The 25,784-nt window shown below is 31.7% G+C and overlaps 1 protein-coding gene across 1 annotated transcript; it reads left to right on the forward strand.

Annotated features, from left to right (window-relative positions):
- Positions 1–5,734: 5,734 nt before the first annotated feature.
- LOC113519595 (RING finger and SPRY domain-containing protein 1-like) lies at positions 5,735–25,520 on the forward strand. Its single transcript, XM_026904714.3, has 11 exons — positions 5,735–5,785; positions 5,867–5,936; positions 7,124–7,314; positions 11,483–11,663; positions 13,351–13,521; positions 14,154–14,361; positions 16,383–16,642; positions 17,141–17,358; positions 18,407–18,551; positions 18,971–19,086; positions 19,542–25,520. The coding sequence occupies exons 3-11, from the start codon at positions 7,127–7,129 to the stop codon at positions 19,627–19,629; spliced, it is 1,575 nt and encodes a 524-aa protein (XP_026760515.1). The 5' UTR covers positions 5,735–5,785; positions 5,867–5,936; positions 7,124–7,126; the 3' UTR covers positions 19,630–25,520.
- Positions 25,521–25,784: the final 264 nt, after the last annotated feature.

The following is a 25,784-nucleotide window of genomic DNA, read 5'->3' on the forward strand; positions in this document are numbered from 1 at the left end:
TTAAATACACATATAGATTTCGTGTTGAATAAATTCAAATAATTGTGAAAATTTAACATAGCAGTCGTAAAATTGAAATACCCCTCCATGCCAATTTGGTAAAATCTTTAATGTTATTATTCTTAATAGTCAGGAACTAAAAATCTCCATTTTTTGTTTCTAGTCTATGTATTTATAGAAAAAAAAAAATATGGAAATAAAAATGAAACTTTGAAAACAGAGTATTCTCAAGATTTGTAACCTACTACTTTTTACTTTCAAAATAAAAATTTATGTAATACCCGCAAGCAAAGTATTCGTAATCACTGCGCAAAATATCTAAATCCATTTACATTTGAACGTCGTGACCCAGTATTGTACTCTCAAATTAATTTCTATACCAACTTATAGACCCCAAAAGTCGTGAACTCAAAACTGGGTGACATCAAAAAGTTTGATGAGTGTCAATGCAAGGGATCTTTTCCTATTCTGTTAACAAACGAAATTAATCCGAGCGATGACAGCGGTGTAGGCTCGTCTCTATCGAATTGGATTCATGTAAGAGTGATTTTCAACAAGTGCGATATTTGTCTAATTTCTAGGAACTTTTTTAATTTTCAATCTTTATAAAAATTGATGTCCTTAAAATATAAAAGAAGCCCTTTTATAGCAATTTTAGAAAAGTGTGCACCATTCCGTAAAATTAGATTTAATTTTTCTTTATTTGTTTTATGTTTATATGTTGTAAAAATATGCGAAGGAATATGAAAATCTGGTTATTTTTTTAGTAATATAGATATACACTGGTGTTTTTAGTAAGTGCGTATATTGATTCCGTTAAAGATTTAAAAGCAAATATTAAAGAAAATACAAGATAAATAAGATATATTTTTATTTTAAATACATAAACTATATGTGTTATCTGCACAATTTTCAGATAAATCAAACAAAATATATGTATGTAGTTTCAAAGATTTACATAAACTATTTATTTTTTATTTTTGATTCGGCTTTTTCATAGCTACTGTTTTATTTTATTCAAAAAACATAAATACAAGTATTTAGTTGATTATTGTGGGTTTGCTGAAAGAAAACAACTTTTTTTCTTTTTCTACTTTTACCACATAATATTCAAAATATAAACAATTTGAAGAGAACATTGAGAAAATGAGAAGGAAAGAGGGTTTTCATATTATGACAAAATTATCAAAATAAGGAACTTGAGTTTGCAGTCCCGCATCGCGCATTACCGCATTTAAACATTTTCCTACATTTTTGCTGCGAAAAATTTTTCAACAATTTGGTTACAAGAAGTAGATAGAAACGTAATAATATTAATACTACGAGAAAATTCTTGTGGTATTAATATTATAAATGCAAGTTTGTAACGGTGGATGGATGGATTCCTCTTTCACGCGTTAACTACTGGCCGGATTTGAACGAAATTTAATACACCAGCAGGATAAATATATCTTAATTTAGGTCATTGGATAATTTATAGATATACTAATTTACGAGGATAAAGCCGTGGGATATAGCTCATAAATAATAAAAGTAATATATTATTGATGTATTGATTTCAAGGATTATCATATTCTCCCCCTGTCAGCAGATTTCCGATAATCCTATAATATTCCAATGTCGATATCACTTCTCATCAGTCCTCGAAATTCGTGCGTTATATATAGCCAGGTCCAGTTGTTTTTTGTGGTAAGCCAAATTTCTTCTCTGTAAGAAATTATTTACACTACTTACTCCACCGTTACAGCTACGTTAGTGAGGAATAGCGAAGCCGCCAGTGACCGGAGGCTATTTCTTCCTAATATTTGCCATTAAAAAGAAATAGCCTCCTAATATTTGACTTTAGGAAGAAAATAGTTTTACCATAAGTTTGACGATTGTCAGACGAGTCGGAAACCGCAATTAGGCTTTTGTGGATGTTTTAAGAAGGACACTGCTGCCCATCCCTCGACCATTAAGTTCCCTTAATTGGCACTTACGACACCCTTAAGAAAGGAAGGGGTGATCTACTCTGTACCAGAATTACACGGGAAATTTCATATATGAATATTTATATAAAATATGTTAAAAGTATATGTATAATGGTATAATTTTTATATGTTTATTTATTTACTAATTAAATAAATAAAATACTGAATTAAACCACCTGCGGCGCCTTTAGTGTTACAGGTGATCATGGGCAGCAGCAGTCACTTACTAACAGGTGAGCCGCATGCTTGTTTGCTTACTGTGTTATAAAAAAAAATTATTAATTATAATTAAATTGACTAAATGTAAAAATTATTGAAGTGCATTTTATTTTAAAGTTATGTTATTGCTATTTTGTTCATCCTTATCCAAATAAATACTTTTATCACTTTGAATAAAAATAGCTTGCATTTTGATAATTTCTGACAGAGTATCCATACTTGAAGTATATACAGATCCTTGGATATCGATTTTGAAAGCAATCGGTCAATAAACAAAGAAAATTAAAATGGCGGCCGTATTGATTAATTCTGGCACCGAATCCATATTTGAAATGTATACGGATCTTCAGATATCTATTTTGAATATAATCGATCAAATAACAAATAAAATAAAAATGGCGGTCATTTTTATTATTTCTGTCATCAGATCCATATTTCAAGTGTATAGAGATCCTCTGATATCGATTTTGAATCATCATTTCAGCCGTTATCTGTTCATTGCTAAACACTTAGAACATAAGTCTTTAGTCTACTCTAGTCATAACTTTATACTAAGTCTATGGCTGAACATAGGCGTCCCCCATAGACCGCCATAAATATTGGTCCTGAACCACCTGCATCTACTGACTTCCTCCAATGCATTTGAGGTCGTCACTCCGTCTTGTGGGGCTGTCCTACACTGCAGTTGCCACTCAAGAACTTTTCTATCGGTTCTCGGTTCTTCAAATTATGTGACCAGTCCATTGCCATTTTAACTTGCTTATCCTTCGAGCTATATCGGTCACTTTGATTCTTCTGCAGATATCCTCATATCCGATTTTGTCACACAAAGAAACTCCGAGCATAGTCCTCTCCATATCTCGTTGAATTATTTGAAGCTTATATATGCGGGTATCCGTGTAAGGCCATGTTGCGGTTCCGTAAGTCGTCACTGGCAACACGCACTGGTTAAAGACCTTCGTCTTCAAACTTTAAGGAATTTTTGATGAGAAAATTTAGTGTAGTCTGTACAAATAGTCTGTATAATACTCAATAATATCTCTATGTACATACATAAATATTATATTATGTAAAAAAATAACATAGATATAACAAATAATATCACAAATAATTCAATTTATATGGGAAAAAGATTATAGGTAAGAAGATTATAGATAAATAAAACTTTACATTTATTTATTTAGGTTCACCAACAATTGTTTCAACAAAATAATGTAAATATATACACAATTATGGAGCTTAGAACTAAGTGTAACAATTTTTATAGGCAAACACAGCATATATTGATAAATTCTTCTATAAATAAAAGAATCGTTTTAAATCGATTGTGTAGTTTTTGGGTTTATTACAAACAAACAAATCTTTCCTCTTTTAGTTTAATACTTATAGATCATAAAATGTAAATAGAAGTTTTATTACATTTACCAAATTCATTAAATTCTTTTTTTTAGTACTATTTTTCCGTTGTGGAACAGGCTAAGGTCGGAGACCATGCTGCCTAGTCTTCAATATGATAAATTATCTGGAATTCATCAAATTCAACAAAAATTATATTTATAAAAGTAATTTCCAAACTTTTTTTTTTTTCACTTTCTTACTCTTTATTAGAAAGGGTACAGACAAAAACTTTGTTATTTTAAAACATTTATCATTTAATATTTAATAAAATATTTTTTTCAATATGAATTGAATTGTTCATGTCTGTTTAATAAAACAATCATAATTTTCAAATAACTTCAGGAAGGGTATTTTAAATTATATATATTATCAAAAGAATTTTTGTTACATAAACGATTGGTTTCAAAATCAATATCTGAAGATTATTACTAATTTTTAAAGCAATATAAAAGAATTATAGCTTTCTACCTAACGCATTCTTTAAAATATAAAGATAATAAATAAAGAATGTAAATCAATACGTGTATAAATAGGGGGGAGAAGGGATTGTTAGTAGTGAGGATTAGTAGCCCCAATGCTAGCGATATACCCTATCGAGTCGACCTCCTCGTGGTTCGCCCTGGAAACCATCGTAATTGATTTATTGTTAGATTCGTCACGGTAGGCTTACTGACTTGCTTCATCCTTACCTATTATCCCTCACTGGTGCCCCGCCAGTATATACCAATAGCGCAAGCGGGGTTAACATTCTATTATCATCCATAAATATTATAAAGGATATACATACTAATAATATTTTAAATTACAACCTACACTTATTTACCTTAATCTAAAGTAATAATTTCTAATCCGGTAACCCTATCATACACACGTACTATATAAAAAATGTTATCTTATTTTTTAAAAGCATTTTATAGCGACATAAGTGTCTTTATACAAATTATAAAGATAATCTAAGCTCATTATGTATAATTGTAATTGTTAGATATAAATAAATCAAACGACGTCTTATTCATTTAAATTTAACAAAGTACATGGATTTTTTTTAATGGGTGAAAATGGAATGGTAACCCCGCCCGCGCTATTGGTATACACCGACGAGGCACCAGTGAAAGATGATAGCAGAAATAGATGAGAATGAATGCAGGTCAATTGGCCGACCTTGATTAATTCGACAAGAATTAAACATAATGGTTTCCCTTTCCCCCCGGTACTTGGATTTGCATACATATCTATATAAATATCAGAAATGAAGAAACCAAAGAATGAAGAGTAGTTTACCCTTCATTCTTTGGTACTAGCATAAAATAATGATAAAAAAATTTTTTATTTGTTTTATTTTGCACACATTGAAAAATGTCTACAAGGCGGATTTAATGCCTGATGGCATTTACACCAGTCAATCGCCACGCCAAACAGAGAGAGCATATAGCGGTGCATAGATTAAAAAAAAAAGAAAATTAAATAAATATTTTAAGAGATAACAATTTATAATAAATAAACATACAAACATATAAAATAATATACTTACAAAAAATATACACACATAAATCACATACTTTTTTATATATACATTTGTCTTCATATTTTTATAGTATTCATATATTGTTTTTTATCTTTAATATTTTCTTATATACAACATAAAAACAATAAAACTACTTGAAATGCACTTTTTTCAGACAAACAGTGCCATCTACTAACAAATGGTGAAAAACAGAACAAATGAATAACTTTAGTTCTTATACTGCTCTGCAGAGGCGGTATTATCACTTGGTGGTTTGTTTTAATTAGATATATAATACGAAATATCAAAAACAATCATTCATTCAGTAAGCATGTCATGCTGTTTGCAAAATATACATTCCAAAAAGGGGAAAGAATTATTTTCAATACACTGCGTGTATACTTTACAAAAAATATAAAAATTGGATAAAAAATATATTACTCATCACGACTGTTTCCAAAACGAACCAAAAAATACAATTTAAAGGAAATTCAGTTTTTTAAATATTCACAACTAATTATCTTTTTTACTAATTATCGTTACATAAAAGTTCGATTTTGAACAAAGACGTTAGACATAGTCAGCCATAAACTAAACGCAATCTGCTTGTGCCATAGACATTAATAAAAAAAACTAACTATATATGACGGGTTGACGGACGGCTGGCTGGGAGCAATTGACATTTCACTCTTAGGTATTCATGACTGTTTACAAAAATAAAGTTATTCGCAAGACCTCTTTAATATTTTGTTTATATTATATTTTCTTTTATTAGAAACGTTTGTGAACACATAACTGGCCTACAAGGATTCACATTAATTAGAAGAAATGAATTATAAGTTACGGTAAGTGAAACTAGTATTATGATTCAGACTAAACAGATGGCAATTTTTTTGCATGTGTATTGCTGAAATGATATTAATTGATACTGATAACTTATTAAAGAATTTATTCGAAAACACTTTCAATCAACTATTTTTTTTATATTCATATTTACATGAATTAATATGAGATAATATTCGAGCATTAGCTTTGGTTGCATCATGAAGGGCATTATTTCAAAAAGTCTTTTGCTGTTTATATCTGAGGCGACGAACCACTTTCCATCAAATAGATATTTGGCTAGTTTGTTATTCTTGATTATATAAAAATAAAAACCAAAAAGGAACAGGCACAATTAAAATAAATCTCCAATTATTTTAGTAATCTGTACAGAGCTATCAATTGATCCACTTAATTAGGACTTAACAAAAAATTTAAACCAATTTTAAAAAGTAATACTTTCCAAAATTAATTGTACTTTTTGTATGTGTTTGTGTATGTATTATTCCTTACAATTTGTTGTATATAGGCAAGAGAGATTTTATTTAAGGATAAGACATACTTATTTAATTTTTTTACATTTAAAATGGATTTGGTTTTATAGTTTGAAGGATTCAAATTGATTTTTATTGAATTCTGTATTTGAGAATTAAAATCAATAGTGTGCTTTAAACATGATTTATTAAAAATAAATAATTTTAATAATAAATTAATATGATAATGAAAAAGAAATAAACAAAATAAAAACATTTAGACTATAGATTCTAAAACTTAATTAAAAAGGTAACAATAAATTGTTTTTATTTTATAGTATTGGAATGTTTTACTTATTGTTTTACTAACATATATTTTGTAAGCACTTTGCTTTTAACATTTCTTAAAATTGTTGTAGATTTTTTTTCTTATTTTCTTTTAAGTTACATAAATAAGTCTTTCCCTGTATGAAAATATATTACAAATAAAAAATAATTTACACTTCAGTATATCGAGAGTAGTAGAGTATATATATTTTTGGTTTTATTAAATTTGCAACAAATTCTGAATTAGGATATTTTCTTTGTCTCCTGTAAGAGATATTGGTAGGTTTGTATTTTTTAAAATTTGTAAATAATGTAAGTATTTAGATAAGTATATAAGAAATAATTTTATATGTACATAATAACCTTTATGTAATTAAATGTTATTCTTATATAAACATCATTATTCATAGGTAATGGGCCTGTGTTGGTGCAAAGACAAGGCACCACATGAAGGAGGGGCGTATGCACCAACCGCAGCAACAGCTGCGGCGTCCCTGGCTTCAGTGGAGCCGAGGGTGCGCATGCCAAAAGTTGTTGACTCCATCATTGTGGATCAGCTAGTCCTAGAGATGCTCAAGTTGATAGCTTCATTTGTTGACAAGTAAGGACATATATTTTCTTCTTACTGCTCATGTTTAAAAACTATTATTCTAATGTAACATTACTAGTTATAGAGCCATTTTAATACCTCTTTTTATAGTTTTTATTTTAAAACCTCTAGTCCTGTAGATTTGTTAATAAAGCCTAATCTACCATACCCATAACCATATCTGCCATCCTATGGCAATATATGAATACCATGGCTGTCACATTATATTTTTTTATATTCACAATCATGAGTATAGTTAACAGCGACACCATTTTTAATCAGGTAGAGCATTAGATTGTTTACCATTCCAAGTATTAAAAGTCTTTCGTTCGGATTCATACTACTAGCGCTATAAGAAGATACCTGGACCGAAGTCGCCTGGCCGGTGTGATAATAATATGTTAATATTTTTTCGCTTGTAGAGAGGACATGTTCAAATGCTGTTAATACAATGGCAATTTGGTTAACTACATAAAATTATACTTAACCAGTATATAGATTTGAAACAAACAAAATTATGGACCTTTGAACAGCGTTGCGACTGATCGGAGAATAACAATTTACAGCATTATGCAAATAAATACTTGTATTCTGCTCCGGGCGAGTTTTTTTTTTTCTAAGCGCCAGCGCCTTATATGTTTTAAAATAATTCGTATGTACCTACTGTACTAATTCTTAAAAATCGATCAGTCTGTTTGTACGCTTACTTTTATTCTGTCCATAACATTGTTCGCGAGTTATAAAGGAGTGGTATGGTTGGGAATTATTTATAATTTCCAACTCCTCCACTCGCTTATAAATAATGAAATCTCGGGAACTTGAAACCAAAATAGCTACATGTTTTGTAAATTATTAAGGGGAAAGGAAGAAATTAATACGCCAAACTGCGTAGTTTCCTTCCGATAAAATACACAATCATACAAAGTTTTATGTTTGTTTATACTAGCAATCCGCCCCGGCATCGAATTGTTTTTTTAAGTATAATACAGCCAATGTTACTCACTGACAATGTAACTTTCTATGGATATAAGAATTATTAGAATCGGTTCATTATTTCTTGAGTTTATCCACTACAAACTTAAAATCAAATCTTTATTTTTTATAATATTAGTTTAGATTTTTATGCTGTTAATGCGAATGTTGATGTCATTGCCATTTACAATATTATTGTTATTTTTGTTTTTATTATTGTTTTTGTCTGCAAAATTGAAAGACCTAATTATTAGGAAACTAAAATATTAACAAAACAAGCAAATAGCGTTATCACGGGACCCTATAGCTATGTCTAGCTGGTTTGCTCACAATGGGTAAGTGACACGATGTCGTCCTGCCTTACTGTTAATTTTATCGTCGCGATATAATAAAAGAACAAAAGATATGCAAATATATGGAAACGCTTTCTGTTTTCTCTACTGGGTCACGATACCATTGCAGAAAACTAAATGTCTCCATACATTTGCATACATTTTGCTGCCCTATTATAACCTGATGGTAAAATCCTGTAATATCATATAGTCCTAAGGTAAATAATAGTAGTGCTGTAAAAAACTGCCATGTGTGTCTCGGTATACAATGGGTCATCCCTTCTTATCCCGTGGGTGTCGTAAGAGGCAACTAAGGGAGGGGAGCGTCTGTGGTTGACAACCCGCCTGCCAAGCATGGCAACTACTGACAAAACGATCCTTATGGGAAAAGCTTATGTCCAGTAGCGATCAGTCAACGGCTGAAATAATAAAATAATAGAAGTGATCATTGATAGATAATAGAAGTGGTGTTTTGTTACATTTTGTCACTATAATAACATCATAAGGACATTTATATACAATAACATCAAACAAGCTGACGGACAACCTAATGGAAAGTCTGTTGCCTGTAGACATGAACAGCAACATGCTTGCATTGCCATTCCTGAGGACTACGATATACCTTCGAATCCCGTAAATTCACTACCAGATCCCTACTTTAAATCTGAAACACAGTAAATTATAAATTAATTAGAATCAATTCATTTGGCTTTGCATTGTTTCTGCCTATCCTAATGGGAGATAGACGTGACAGATATATATGTATGTATGTATTTAAGAATAAAAATAAATTTAATTCAATTATACTGTAATTATTAACATTGATAATTACAAACATTTTTAAACAGTCATATTTAATTATTCTATCACCCATTTATAAGGCAATATTCTATTTGCTCGTTACTATGTTACTTATCAGTTTAAGTAGTTGCTCTCTTCCCGTGCATTGAGTTTGCATTTCATCATTGATACAAAAGATGCACACGCGATATAAACTGATAACGTATTCTGTGTAAGGATATGAACACGCAGTATTCATACATACAAACTGGAACGTGCACATTTGCATTTAATACTAATCTAAGAATTGTAAGCACGACGACCGTTATCATTCTCTAATAAAGAATCGATTAGAAGGTGATAAACGTCGTTTATAAATATAGATATTTAATTAATAATACCCCATGGCATCCCTCTTTCTTTGCCACTTCAAATCAATATGTGTATTATACTTATTGTGTCTCGATTCTTTACAAAATAGTGTATTTTTTTTGTCAAAATCGGTCAATACAGTTTGATCCTTTTATTATGTGGAATCATGTAATACATTTCACGTGTTACAAGTTCTTGTTAATTGAATAGCCATGTTTATAAAAAAATACAACATAGTGTAAATGGAAATATCGTTATACGTCGAGTGCTTTGCGATTGAAGTAGCAAGCACAGTTATTTTGTAAAATAAGTACTCTCAGCCTTCTATTATTTAGTGTTATTCTAAGATGTATGCGTGCATGCAATGTATTAATAATGAAGCTATGTATTTGCGAATGCTAATCCAAAATGTGGATAATTTAAATGTGCGTACTTTACCAATATCCTGTGTATTATCTATTATCTTGCAATTTATTGCTTGGCTAATATATTGCACCATGACCTTAATTGTACAATTAAATTATATAATGTAGTAGGTCAAGTTATTAAGGACGCTAGTAATAGTACAATGATTTTCTTATATTTCCCATAACTTGTCTATTCTAAGGACCATTTAGGACATATTTAGGCCATATTGATATATATTAAAGTATATATAAGTTTTACCTGCGCCTTCGTCCGTTTATTCATCTCCATTCTTTACAATATGGGTATACCAAATTTCATAGAAATTGATTAAACCGATAAGCACTAAGAGGTAACAGACAGACTCACTTTTACATTTATAATATAATAATATATTAATACAGAGATATATTACTCTTTCACGCAAAAACTACTGAACGGATTTTAATGGAATTAGATACAAGGTTACGCCTAATTGAGTACATAGGATACCTTATCTACCGATTCACGCGGGCAATACTGTGGAATACAGCTAGTATAGAATACTTTTTATTCGTCGTCAGTCAAGAACACTAGGTGGTAGTTACTTGAACCAAAGAAAACAATAATTTATGTTAATAATAAAAGAAATTAAATTCTTGAATCCTCAATAGTCTTTACTAATATTATAATTATAAATATCTCTTAGCGCCTTAACGGTTTTATTGATTGTTATGAAATTTGGTATCCATTTTAGTATAATCTAAGATTTTAGTGTTTTGATTGGAGGAGGATATAGACCACTTATTATCCTGATCAGTTAAGAGCATTCATACTGCATATTCATACATTGACACATTGGGAGACTATTAATATATCCTTACTAATATTATGTTTTTGACTGTAAATAGATATAATATATAAAAAAATATATACGTAAGGCAAAAAAGAAATAATAGAATACATATAAAAAAAAACAGATAAATACATAAAAGAATTAACGTAATTCTTCATTTCATGAGTGTGACACAATAATACAAAATGGTCACAGTTCAGTTTATTGCTTTGCCCTCAAAGAGGCTTTTGTATTATTTGCATAAATGAATCAGAAACATTGAAAAACATTCAATTGTTTTTGAAAATTGACAGATAATTGCGGCTTTGCCATACTTCGTTATGAACGCTCTTAATGTATACCGGTCACGCGGGCTGAATCGGGGGAACCACTTGTGAGATAAATATGTAATTTTTATAAAAAAAAATAATATTATATGTAAACATTGACACTAATTTCATTTTACCAACAACGAAAAATAACTAAAAGTAAACTATGATTTCAGTGATGAAGAGTCTCCTGTTTCATTGGTGAAGCTCCACGTGATAGCTGACAAAGAAGACGGGTGGATCCAAGTGGTGTCGTCCATGGTCAATGTGATTCCCTTGGAAGATCCGTTCGGCCCTTCTGCCATCACGATTTTATTTGACGACTGCCCTCTGCCGTCCAAAGAGTCAGTTATAAGGGTAAGTAAATATTAAAATGTTTTTTATTTGGAATAAAATCAAAATCCTTTTAAATAGATGTTATATTTGACGTCTATTCGATCTTATTTTAATTTGATCGCTTGTCGATCATAACAAAAGTCATGCCGCTGTTCTCTTATCTCTAACATCTTATATTTTCATAGTTATTTATGTTTTCATAAAAATTATTTTAATAGCAAAAGTGCAGTATGTAAAAAAATATTACATTTGTAGATTTTTCCATGAGAATTAAAATAAAGAAATTCATGAATTAATATCATTTCATGAAATATTAATACCTGAGAAAAAACAAATTCTTAAATTTAGCTACTGCTTATTGTTTTCTACTGCTTTGCTCACATGAATCGATATATAAAATATCCCTGGCGTAAACTTATTACTACTAGCTGTTTCCTGCCGCGTTGCTTAACTAAATTTATGTATAGAGTGTATTATCATAATCACCATCTTCATCATCATCTCAGCCATTCTCATAGAGAGATATAGCGATATAACTTACCTGTGAACTAAATTTCTATAATTTACATCCAATCATTTTTGTAATATTTCATGTTTATAATAGGATAATTGATCAATCATTTGAGAAATTAATAGATACAGATATGTATTCTATAGACAGCGGAATATGCTTGTAATCTATTTATTGCATAGTTTCCTTGTTTATGGTTTCAGATGTAGGATTTCTCATTCCTTTTTGTAATTTCCTGTTCACTTTCCCGGAACGGCTTCATGTAACGTTATAATAGATTTTATTCATAAATAACATGTGATTTTACCAAATACTTTTTTCGTACTCCCAAAAACAACTGATGTTTCACGTCTCCTCAATTAAATTTAATCCAATATGAAATAGAATATTTATAATGTCAGTCATGGTTCAATCTTGATCTAATAAAATACATACATACATACATATCTGTCACGCCTGTCTCCCATTAGGGTAGGCAGAAACAATGGAACGCCAAATGCTTCAATTCAAACAAACCTCTTTCGCTTCTTCCACATTCATCAATCTTTTTATACACGCTCGCCGGTTACGGGTACTTTTAATTTGGCCCTTCTTCAGCACGTCACCTATTTGGTCGACATACGTCCGTCTAGGGCGGCCCCTACCGACATCTCCATTCATTCTTGCTCGATAAATCTCTTTCGTAATTCTTCTTTCATCCATCCTCTCCAAATGACCAAACCAAATAAAATATCTATAAGTAACCGTTAATTTCCAAAAGCGTTCCATTCTAGTCATAATCATCTCGAAGTAATTAATAATAATATTTTACAGGCTGAGACCAATCGTGAACTTCAGTATAGTGTGAATCTAGCTTTAGAAATTTCCCAGTACACATATACATATTTATAATGTATAACACATGTTTGTATTGTGTGAAATCAAAGCAATGTTTTAAACAGCTATACACCAATGGTGAATAGATTTAAATAATGATACTCTTACTAATTATGTCCATTCTATGCCGGAGTTACACAGCATAGAATGGACCACCCCTTCCTTTCCCGTAGGTTTTCTAAGAGGCCAAAATAATATAATAATACTAATTATGTGATTATCTTCAGGCTTTCTTAAATATTAAGTTCATATGTCGTCTCATGTCTACACGCCGCCTTTGGAAGTGGAAACAATTGTCATAAATTAATGTTATCACTACAGGTGACTCAGTTATTCGGGCTGTCGTCTGACCGTGCCAACACTGGCGAGTTGAATGTTCGAGTCGAGAGGAACATCTGTGTGGTACTCGGCTGCATAGCAGAGAAACTCGCGGGACCCAACAGCATTGCTGTGCTTACAGAGAACACGCTTGACTACCTACTAACATTCCTGGTATGTATTTTTATACTAGCTATTCCCCGTTGCTTTGTGCCATGCACATCAGTTTATAACATAACGAACTCTTTATTGCGCGCAAAATAGATGTATACACAGAATATTTATAAAATACATAATGCATATAATAAGTTACATGTACCAAACATTCAAATTTGTTCAGCCATTTACGCGTGACTAGGTAACAAATTTTATTTATCTTATATATATCATAATTAGCTTTTAACTGTCCGCTGCCAAACATAAGCCTCTCATTCGGGGGTTTTGCCAGTAGTTGCCACGTTTGGCAGACGGATTAGTAGCCGCAATTAGACTTTAGAGATGTTTTACGAGAGATGCTGCTGGCCATTCCTCGCTCTTACGACACCCACGGGAAAGGAAGGGGTGGTCATTCTATGCCGAGACTAAATTTAAATTGAAATTGGAATTTAAATGTTTACAAAATATATGTCTACAAAGTATACTTTTAAACTAAATTATCTTAGCTCTGATATTACTTTATATTATTAACTGCAAAAGTTATTAATCATTAATAAGTACGAAGTGACAATAAAATGACTAATGGAAAAAATAAACTTCTGTATTTATCTATAGGAATTAATAAATACCTATACTCATTTCTTTGCCAGATAACGAAACGTGATGCTTGCATTGTTCTGTTTGCGCTGATTGCTTTGGAGAAATTCGCGCACACTACTGAAAATAAATTAACAATAAAAAGTCGGCTTGAACGTGAACCAGAGAATCCTTTATTGGTGCTGGAGCGCCTGGCGAATAACGAGGACCATATGTGGAGGCAGGTTGGGTTCTGTGCTAAATGGGCGTTAGATAACTTATGTAAGTAAATTGTTTCAATATTTGTTATATAAATCTACCTTCTCGCCAGACACTAGGCAAGTAGCAAACAAATCTATTTGTACATATGTTTACTGTGTACATAAGATAAAACGAGACATAACATTGGGCATCTTGTTCTTTTCCATGTTTGCGGTGGTGTAAATCGTATCGTATCTATATATAAATCATTTGCTTATCTAGCGAACCTAATCACTTATGAATCAAGTGAAATGTATGTATTTTTCTTCATCCAAATTCATTTGTCTCATTATAGTTCCCATGAATCAAAATACTCAGCTTCGAAGATATATCAATAAACCTTATTATTAGAAAAAATATCAGAAACAATGTTAAATACCTTTCGTCTCTAACTACAATAAAAGGAAAAAGCTTAAGATTATAATAATATAATTTTAAAATTCTAAATAATAAACTGTGTTAATAATCATATATACTTGTAGACAGTAGAAAACCAAGTAAACAAATATGATTATGCTAACCAGATATCTTCTTACAGCGAGATATTGTAATGAACAATTAAATTATAAATTTAGTTGTAAGCAAAATTCAATTACTCACTGATTAATAATTAAATTACAACAAGTATTTTATTAGTAAATCAATCGAGCTAAAACTTGGCATCTAATTTTCTTGTCTATGGGTTTTGAAAATGGATATTGATAGACATAGACAACACTACAATACGAGGTTTGTCCGGAAAGTACGTATAAAAGTTTTTAAAAATTTTATTTTACAATTATTCAGGTAAATCAATTTTATCCCCTTCAAAGTACTCCCCCTGTGACATAATGCACTTGTGCCAACGCCGTTTCCACTGTGAGAAGGCTCCTTGAAAGTCCTCTGGTTGTAGGTTTCTCAGCTGCCCCGTCGTAGCTTTTTTTATCTCATTTATGTCCCCCAAATGCCGCCCCCGAAGTACCAATTTGGTTTTTGGGAACAAGAAGAAGTCACACGGGGCCAAATCCGGCGAATAGGGGGGGTGTTCGGTCACCGTAATGGAATTTTTACTCAAAAACTCACGGACAACAAGAGAGGTGTGGGCAGGGGCATTGTCGTGGTGAAGAATCCAACGCCCCTCTCGCGCCAATTCTGGACGAACTCGTGCCACACGAGCTTTGAGGCGTCTGAGCACATCGACGTAGAATTTTCCATCAACTGTCTGGCCTGGAGGGACGAATTCTTGATGGACAATCCCCCGAACATCGAAAAAAACAATCAACAAAATGTCTTCCACTCTTTGCTTTCACGGCCATTCTTGCCGAGTTTCGAGAGAAACTTGATTACGACGCGCTGCTCTTCAACGGAAGCGGGCTCCATGCCGACGGGGTTTCGTTAAGAGGTAACTTCACAGATGGCGTGACAAGCCAGTTCGCACCGCACGGCGGTCAGACCAGAACTGAAGCATTGTTAGGGACATAAGGAAGGGGTCCTGCGCTTACCTGGCCTCCCCACTCCTCTTTCTCGCATTCCAGAACACTTTTATACGAACTTTCCGGACAGACCTCGTATATATGCAAAACTGCACGTGTCACTGCTGAACTACTTGCTTAAATTTTATAAAAGCTACTTGTTGATAACCAAATATATATAAAATTACCATAGTGATGTAGCGGTTTCAAATATGACCTCAACTTCGATAGTCACGGGTTCGATCCCCGCACAATATAAATATTAGTATTCATGAGTATTTTTGTGCTTTGATATGAAAGTTTTCTATGTATAATGTGTATTTACAAAAAAATAAGTATTGCTACTGGTTATTGAGTACACCCATAGCAAAGGCTCTGCTTTGTTTAGGACCAGATTCTCTGTTTAATATGTCCAGTAGTATTTATTTTATTTATGTTTTACATTAATAAATTCAATACATTTAAGAAAAGCATTTAAATATAGCTATTTGTTGTCTAGTATACTTAGCATAAAATCTGTTATTTTAGAACCATGACGCGGTGTAATTTATTTTTAAATATTTAATAATTTATTAAACAAAAATATTACAGTTATAATAGACGATAGAAAATTGTCATACGAACTAGTTGACATGACCGGAATAAATGTTATACTGAATTCGCACGACGTGAGCGAATATCTCAAGATATCATGCAATGGTCTGGAGGCGAGGTGCGACTCGAACTCGTTCGAAAGCGTCCGGTGCACATTCCAAGTGGACGACGGCTGTTGGTACTACGAATCGGTGATAATCACGCCCGGTGTTATGCAGATCGGATGGGCGACCAAGAATAGCCATTTCCTCAATCATGTAAGTTCATATATCATGTTCATAGTTCAGCTAATAATTCTTATTGAACTCTATTGGATGGATATATGAAATAAATTGCATTATGATTAATGTCAAATAGCTATTTTGACCTAATTATTATACAATCTTTGATTATATTTTCATCTATTAACATATTTTAAAGTAAACCTTTAATTTCTTAAAGATCAATTTCCATGAAAATCTCTGTTCCACTGGCTGTGATTTTGCTGTAAAACAACTTGTGCTTTAGTTTGAAGTATAAGATATCGCTGTAATAGTATAGGGTACGAACATATAGCACTGTAGTCGTCAGGAATGGCAATGCCTGAGACATACCACGATCGTCACAGTGTATTATTCTGTGATAATTATTTCTGGCAGAAACACGAGTGAGGTGTAGACGACTTTTGCCTTCCTCTGATAAATATTTTTTTTTTACAATATTTTTAATAATTTTCTGTATCATACATATTAAATATATTTTTTATATAAAAATAGGAAGGATACGGCATCGGCGATGATCTTTATTCATTGTCGTACGACGGTTGCCGTAAACTAGTGTGGTACAAGGCGAGGCCATCCGCAGTAGCCGAGGTGCCCGCGTGGAGGCCTGGCGACGTCCTCGGCTGCCTGATAGATATGAACTCCAAAGAAGTTATATTCTCAATTAATGGATTACGGATCCAGCCATGTAAAGAAATCTTTGAGACAACTAGGTAAGACTTAGAAATTCTATTGTAGAAATTATGTCTCATCAGAACCAATTATAATCTGTATTTACTTCTACATTGACATACTTAATATACAATCTTGTAATAATGGGCTTTAATCCTATGTATTTAAATAGGATAAAATTAAATAAATAATAATAAGAGAAATCTTGTTTAAAAAAAAAACCTTACCAACTTTCAAAATATATAACTAGTTACTTGCGAATTTGTCTGGTATACCTGTATCACCTATATTGATTGACTAAGATAAAAAATAGCCTATATCTTTACATAGATATAGAAATATCAAACAGATACTTTGTACAAAATTCGTTTGCCAAAAAGGTGCCCAAATCTCTGTCCCATTCATGTTTCTACCGTAGAGCAGTTGTGTTATCATGGCTGTGTTTCGGTTTGAAGGATGGCAGTGAAATTATAGGTTATAGAGGTGTAACACCTTAGTCCTCAGGAATGGCAACGCATGAAGAGTATCATGGGCAACGCAGTATGTTATATCCATAGTACTGTTCATGTCTATAGGTGTCGGTTACAATTTTCCATCAGGTAGGTCGTTAGCTTGTTCTCCATTCTAAATTGCGTAAAAAAATATAATTTAAATATTGATTAGTAGACCAGTTAGTGCCAAGAATCAAAACATTCATATTGCATTAATAAATATTCCCACTTTTTAATTAGCCTTACATATGTATTTGTAAGTCTAACTTAAAGGTGGGAATTTAGTAATAATAATTTTATCTTATATACTTTTGCGTTTATCGTTTACTAGCTATTACTAGGAATCTTTGAAAATCAATATTACGTGCTATTATAAGTATTTTTCTATAGGTGAAAATTTTTAAAAATCAGTTAAGTAATTTTTGAGTGTATCCATTACAAACAAACCTTTCATCTTTATAATATTAATATAATGGTTTAAATGTAATACGAATTAATACAATCTTTTATATAAGTCCAAATTGCACCAACCATGATCATGAGTTAAATAGATTACTTAATCTAAATAAAATTACAATTATTTTACTTCATTCGTCAGATTGGGCTTCTTCGCGGCAGCAAGCTTCATGGCATTCCAACAGTGTAGATTTAACTTCGGCAACGAGCCATTCAAATATCCGCCCACAGACAGACCGTTCTCGTCTTTCAACGACCATGGACATCTCACTGATGAACAGAAAAAGGTATGAGTTGATTTTCATTAAACTCTTACCATTCATCCATTGTAAATTGTTCTGGCACTAGAAAATCCCTTCGGTAGTCGTGGCTTCAATTCTCGCATAATACAAATATTTGTGTTCATTAATATAACTGTTTGCATTTATCTTAACATTGTCTTGTAATGTATTTAATATTTAATATGTCTATGAATTATCTAATATCCACAGTACAGCTTCTGCCATTATCAAATCAAATAAATTATATCTAATACCTATAAAACTTGTTTTTTATCTTATAATCTGAAATACAACAAAGCAACAATGAATGTTGCTCGACAACTGAAAACTGTTTGTTACTTATTTAAGACTTAACAATGATAACGATACAGCTAATCAAAAGTGCACTTAATTTAAAAATCACTAAAACGCAATTTTTTGTGCAGGTTGTCCCAAGAAGGATATATTTAGAGCAACTCAGATGTTCTAGCGTGAAAGAAGACTCATGCACACTTTGTTTCGATGATACCGCATGCTGTGTGTTGATACCATGTGGACATAGGTATGTTTTTCTGTTAATGAATTTAATTAATGGATTTGTTAACGCCAATGTTCTTAAATATTGATCATTTTTAAATAGTATATATAATAAAGAAATTACAGACTGGATGTAGATGAAACTGAGAGAGGACCTAATAGTTTTAAACTCCAATTCTTATCATCAATCAATTGTCATATGAATGTCCTTTATCAGTAAAATAAGTATTAATATAAGTAAAACATCTAATTAGATATCTGACACGGTATAAATTATCTGTCGATTCATACTTCCCTCTATAGTTAATTCCTTTTAAAATTAGTAACGGTATGTCAACTGGCATTATTTATTCTCACCTATTATCCTTCACTGGTGCTCCATTAGCATAAACCAATAGCACAGATTTACCATTCCATTTTCATCCACAAATTATGTTTAACAAGTAGTGGTAACTAAAACATGTAAAATAAATGTTCCAGAGGGTTCTGTTCGCTGTGCACGTCACAACTGAGAGAGTGTCCGATGTGCAGAGCGGCCATACTAAACATCAGGAAAGAGGACACATGACAGGACAAGTCTCGCTCCCGGAGCTCGGCCGACAGCCGGGAGCGAAGCGAGTCACCCAGCCCCAACATCACCCTGGACGAATCCCCCACCCCCACCAGAATCAGCACCCCGTCACAAACACACATGCAATGCGAGGACGATGTGGAACAGGAATTAGAAGACCAAGTGTTCGACCTGCGCCCCCGGGACTTCTTGACGTGCGTCAGGTATCAGTTGGGATAGCGACACGCTATAGATTTGTGCCGTTCCCCGATATCCGCTAGAGAGACTAATACAAAATAATTCGTTGTACACGAGAGTTGAGCGTGCACGGGTGACATTTGTCGCTGTAATAATATCATCAGTCCTATCCAGCCCACGTGAGTCTACATAATCACGCTCATGTTATGATATGACAATAGTATATATTTTCACATCGAGAGTAAAGCAAAATATTCTAATATAGCTTCTTGAACAATAAATGTAATAAATAAATAAATATATTTTTTTACTTGAAGTGAACTTAATTATAAGCATCTCTGAATAATTATTATATTTATTTTTCGGTTAATATTTTAGTCCCGCCATAGAATAGGCCACCTCTTCTTTTCCAATGGTTGTCGTAAGAGGCGACTAAGGAAACTTAACGGTCGAGGGATGATCAGCAGCGTTCCTCTCAAAACATCAAAAGCTTAACTGCAATTCGTAACTTGTGGCAGCGCTCCAAACATGATGTGACGAGACGTGACATGCTTCTCTGAAAAGTGGACAACCACGTACCACAGTCCGTGTCTAAATCTGGCTTCAAGCAACGGGTCTCTGTGCCCGTTGTGTTTCGTTTCACTTTAGGCATTGTGCACCCGAGTTGTGTCCCGTCTTAACAGGCTTGTTCGGCCTAAGTTACTCCCTCAATATCTTCTACCGCTTATTCCATGACTTCTCCCTTATTTCACCCTCCCCTTTCCGATACTCCACAGCGAGAATGGGCCATTGACTTCATCCATATACGATTGATCGCCTCTGTGTACAACTAAGTTTGCCAACTCTTACGTGAATCGTGACATAAAATTTTGGAATCGTGTATCCCGTGTATGTTTCCTTCATCTATAACCTCAGATACTTTAAACATACCGTGGAAGAGCACTTAGTGAGCCGGCATAGGCGGTCAATCGTTGAAAGTAAATAATTCTCTTATCCGTTCATCGTATTCGTGGACCATTTTGTTTTTATATTTGCTCAGAATTTTGTGGTTACATTATCAATCAGCCGTTAACTGTGCATTGCCGAACGTACCCCCCCCCCCTATAAATGGAGAATTTGCGAGTAGTTACCAAGCTTGGCTAGCGGGTTGGCAACTGCAGTTAAACTTTATTTAGTTAGGTTTTAACTGCAGAAGGACGCTCTAAGAGGGACGCTGGTGCCCATCTCTTGCCCTTCTTAGTCTAGAAAAGAAAGGAGTAGCCTATTCTATAGCCGGAACACATACCATACGCCCCCGGGACATATTTTAAAAAAATAATTTTCTATGAATCTACTGTCCAGTTCGAAATTCAAAAATAAATATACAGTTTATTACGATATACATTAACCAATTTATCCACCACTGGACTCTATTTTAGAATTTATTTCGTCTAAGATTTTTTTTATATCGTTACACTCTACTTTTTATCCTTCTCTGTAATATAATTAAGAGATGCTTTTATATGCAGATTACGTGTATATTTATGTAAAATAATATAAGTAACTTATTATTGGACAAAGTAAATTTAAAATAACTACAACAAAAATATTTACATTTGAAACTAAATATTAAATAAAATATCTATTTATATATTTACTATGTGAGTAACACACACTAAAGAACCAATTATAGTTTTACTTAAGATACAATTGGAGTGTAAAAATTAAAAATATATTTTCGTCTTAGTTTTTAATTTTTATTATAATCGTAAAGACTGATGACTTGTCAGAAACAACTCACCCGTGCATGCTGGCTCTTATAATGTATTCAAATTAGTTCAGCCAGTATTACAATAGTGCGCCGTCGCTACCGTAACATAAATCCGTACCAATTAGTCCAAAAGATTGTGTAATACAATAAAATTATGTTGTAAGTAAAATTACTGTAACTCTAACAGAGAACATTTATTTATCAATACTCAGTTTAACAGCACACACATTTTGTAACACAGTATATATAAATATACTTTTTTAATAAATTGGTCAACTTATTGATTTATCAATATCAGAGTTTGAATACTTTAATTTATTAATTCTTTGTTATTAAACATAGACATTCTCTAGTTTTTTACGATTATTATAATATCAGGTTGGGGCACATTAAAATCATGTATGACAATGATTTTACCATCTAATTTTATACACAATTGTTTATAATGATCACTTCAAATTGGAAACTTGAAACTAGTTTCCAGATCATTTACAATATGTAGTTTATTCCTAAAGTAAAATAAAAAACTGTTTAATCACCATTTTATTATCACATAAACATATATCCTTTTATGCACACATTGTTATCAAAAAATTTTTGTGCTTTTGATAAATTTCAGTATCAACTTAGCACCATTTGTATATATTTTTTTCTATTTATATATTTTTAGTTATTTATATATTATTAGTTGACATCTGACTAAGCTTCCATAAATTTTAAATATTATCCTGCATGCTTTCATATGATTTCAAATTTATACATTCAAATGCTCTCTATTTAAAAATTGAGTATATTGTGTAATGAACTACTGAAATTTTTTTATTACTGTATAAATAAGATTATTTCTGAATACGTCTGTTGATGTTTTGTATTGTTGTAAGAAGTTTGCAGACAACTTGATTACAATTGTTTTATCTTTTTTTATTATTATTTTAGCATTAGGTATATACTTGAAACATCACAATGAGATGCTCTGCCATATTAATTAAATTTCACATATTTCTTTAAATCTTTAAGCCTTTCTACAGCATAATTATATAAAGTATTGTGTGCACAGTATACTGTAAATAAATAATCATTTTGCGGTGACAACTTAAAAACTAAATAGAGTTTTGTGATAGAGCCCAAAACTCTCTCGTCTCGTCGCTTGAGTGTCTCCCGTATTTATACATCATGTTCCGATTGGATTAATTAATTAATTTAATGCAGTTACTGAAATTACTGGGAGCAGAAAACTGACTTTGGTCCTTAGAATTAGCAACCGATAAGGGGTATCATGGGAGCGTTGCAGTATATTCATGCGATGTCACCACATTCATATCAGCATCTTTACCATTCAAAACATGTTGTATACATCTATCACAGTATTGTATAGTCCTTGGTATAAACACACTGTGATCATAAAAAAATAATATCATCAATATAAAACGTTTGTACCAAGTTTTGCAATGTATAATGAAATACAGTAAATTCGTATAATACGAATGGACACTGCAAAAATAAAAATAGAGTCATTTCTCTAAACCAATCTCTGAAGTTCAAATTTGAATTTGATATCACAGTGAATTCTTTATTGTAAGGACTAATGTGAACTAATTTTCTAATACGAGCAGATTAAATCAATATTATTATATTTTTAGTTTGTGATGGTCCACAAAACAGTAATATCGCGAACTTATCAAATTTAAATGTTAGGTTAAAAGATAAGTATAGAGAAATCGCGCCTCAATATCGACCCCAATGTTCTAATTGTAAGAACAGAAACCGTATGGATTTACTAGTATTTTTGACGGAAAAAAGCGTTTAGTTTTAAGAACAACCAATATCATTAATCATGGTCCAAATATTGTCAAAAATATACACGAAAATCAATCCGGTTATTCTTACAATTAAAATATAATGTATAAACGATATTACATATTTTTTTAAATAAGAATGTCTTATTTATTTAAGTTATACTCTGCACATAATCCTAACACAACTATTAAATAGTGGATTATACCACAGGGGAGCAAAAAATATTTTTACTACACAGATACTATTTCAGATCAATATTCGAAAGTAAAACTTTACCAACCGAGTGATACACTTTTTATTCCGAGAAAAAAATATGGCGGCGATTAGATCATACTCAATAATACATTTATGTAAAATTGTATTTAAATATTCGACCCAGTACTAAAAATGTACATATGTTTATGAACTTTCTATAAATATTTATTTGATAGTAGTTGTTCTCGTAACATCCATTCAGTAGCGTATTGCCAATGAAGTTCTGATGTCAACTTTCTTATTATCTTATTTCCCTGAAATGTAGTACATAGAGATATCAGTGTTAAAGCATAGTTGATTTGTAGAAGGGTTCATAAAGCAACATTAAATGTCGGGTTGTCTCATATTGAAATAAGTTTTACAAAAATTTTAATTGGTGACATTGATTCATAATTAGGTCGGCCTCTAAGTTTCTACGACAACTTTATGCAAGAATTAGGATATCAATTAGGATGTTCGGTAGATTAGAAGTCAAGGATTCGTGAATAGTTTGTGAAATTAAATGGAAATTATTAGATGTTATTCTATCTTTAGGTGTTCATATAAAGCGTATAACGCTAGGATATATATAACAAGCCGAATAGCTAGGTAAGTATAATATTTGTACAACTGAACAACTTTCCTAAAGAACATAGGTTGAAATCCTACTATAGCCATAATGGAGAAATAATAACATTGAAATGTACTAAAACATAGATAATACTTAAATATGATTAATGGCTGAACGATATTGAATGAGTTTTAGTACGTAGATAGACCATGTCCTGTATCTTAGAGAAATACAAAATCTTATCTTTATTCCGCTGAGCAAAACTGTGGGAATACATCCATTTGCATATCTTTGCAAATCAATCTATATTCATCTACATAAGTGTGTAATGAATATATAGAATAAAAAGGTGTTTGTATGAATTATCTTACTGTATGCTATAACTTTTATGTCAATCTTATTAATAAATTACTAATTTCGTTAAAAAAAAAATATTTTTTGCCATTCGCATAAAACATTCAGGTGACAAACAAAACATACAGACAAACTTTTGACGAAATCGATTTTAAGTTAAACCGAAATCATATAATTGCGTCAAATTGTGTAATTGTAACATTAATTTGTTGTCTCTAGGTGAAACTTTAATTCGATCGTAAAGTCAATTCCAAAATTATCTATTTAATTTCAAAATTATTATCAAACGTTTTGGTGCGTCACTTATCAATTAGATATTTCTCATATCGTCATATTAAGCTCTAACTTAGTCTTGCATGTTGAGTTCCGACGGAATCCTTTGGGGATCAAATCGAAATCACGCCAAGATATAAATTTGATTATATTTTACATCTATGAAATATAGTTTCCATTGAATCCCAATTCGATTACATCAATTTAGAATAAACTAATTCTCAACCATTCTCCTCTAGGATAGTTGTTCAGTTTTAATATTGTCAATGGATTTTGGCTTGTACTTTGATCATCTTTGTGTTAGATAGTTGTGATATCTACTGGCTTCAGGGTGATTTAATGTGGCTCTAATTAGCTGATCGTAATGTTAAAATAATGAGTTCATAGAATATATATAAAGCAAACATCTCGCGACACTACATATTAATTAGTATTACAAAGTAATCCCATTTGTTCGCGAATAAATTGTAATATTTTTAGACTTTGTTTCTAAATAGCTATTAGAAAGTATTTTTCCTTCGGAATATCTATTAATGAAAAATTTGGATATTAGTACGCTATTAATATGAATAATTAGAGTTATTCTTACCATTCGACTGACATAGTTAATACATGAGATTCGTTTAATCGTTTAATACGTTAATTATCATGGATAATTTAGGTGCTTGTATTCGTGTATAGTATGTATATGAATACATTAATAAATGTCACCGTAATATTTTTTTCTTTATTTTTTAATAAACTATTGACGTCACTCTGTCGGGTGCAGCCCTCTCTTTCTCCGCATCCCATATAGAAACACGTTAGAGTAAGAAGATGAAATTATTATGGTGACATCGTAGAACGAACTGTTTAACGGCGGAAAGTAAAAGTTATTTTCTTCATCAATAATTGTATTTTTCATTTAATAATATTAAAAAAAAAATGTCATACTTATATACTGACTTCAATCTTGTAATCGTGTAAATTGTAAGTGCATGCTTAAAGTATTAATCC

This window comes from Galleria mellonella, unplaced genomic scaffold, assembly GCF_026898425.1.
Source record: "Galleria mellonella isolate WM207_F2 unplaced genomic scaffold, CSIRO_AGI_GalMel_v1 utg33, whole genome shotgun sequence".
Taxonomy (NCBI): Eukaryota; Metazoa; Arthropoda; class Insecta; order Lepidoptera; family Pyralidae; genus Galleria; species Galleria mellonella.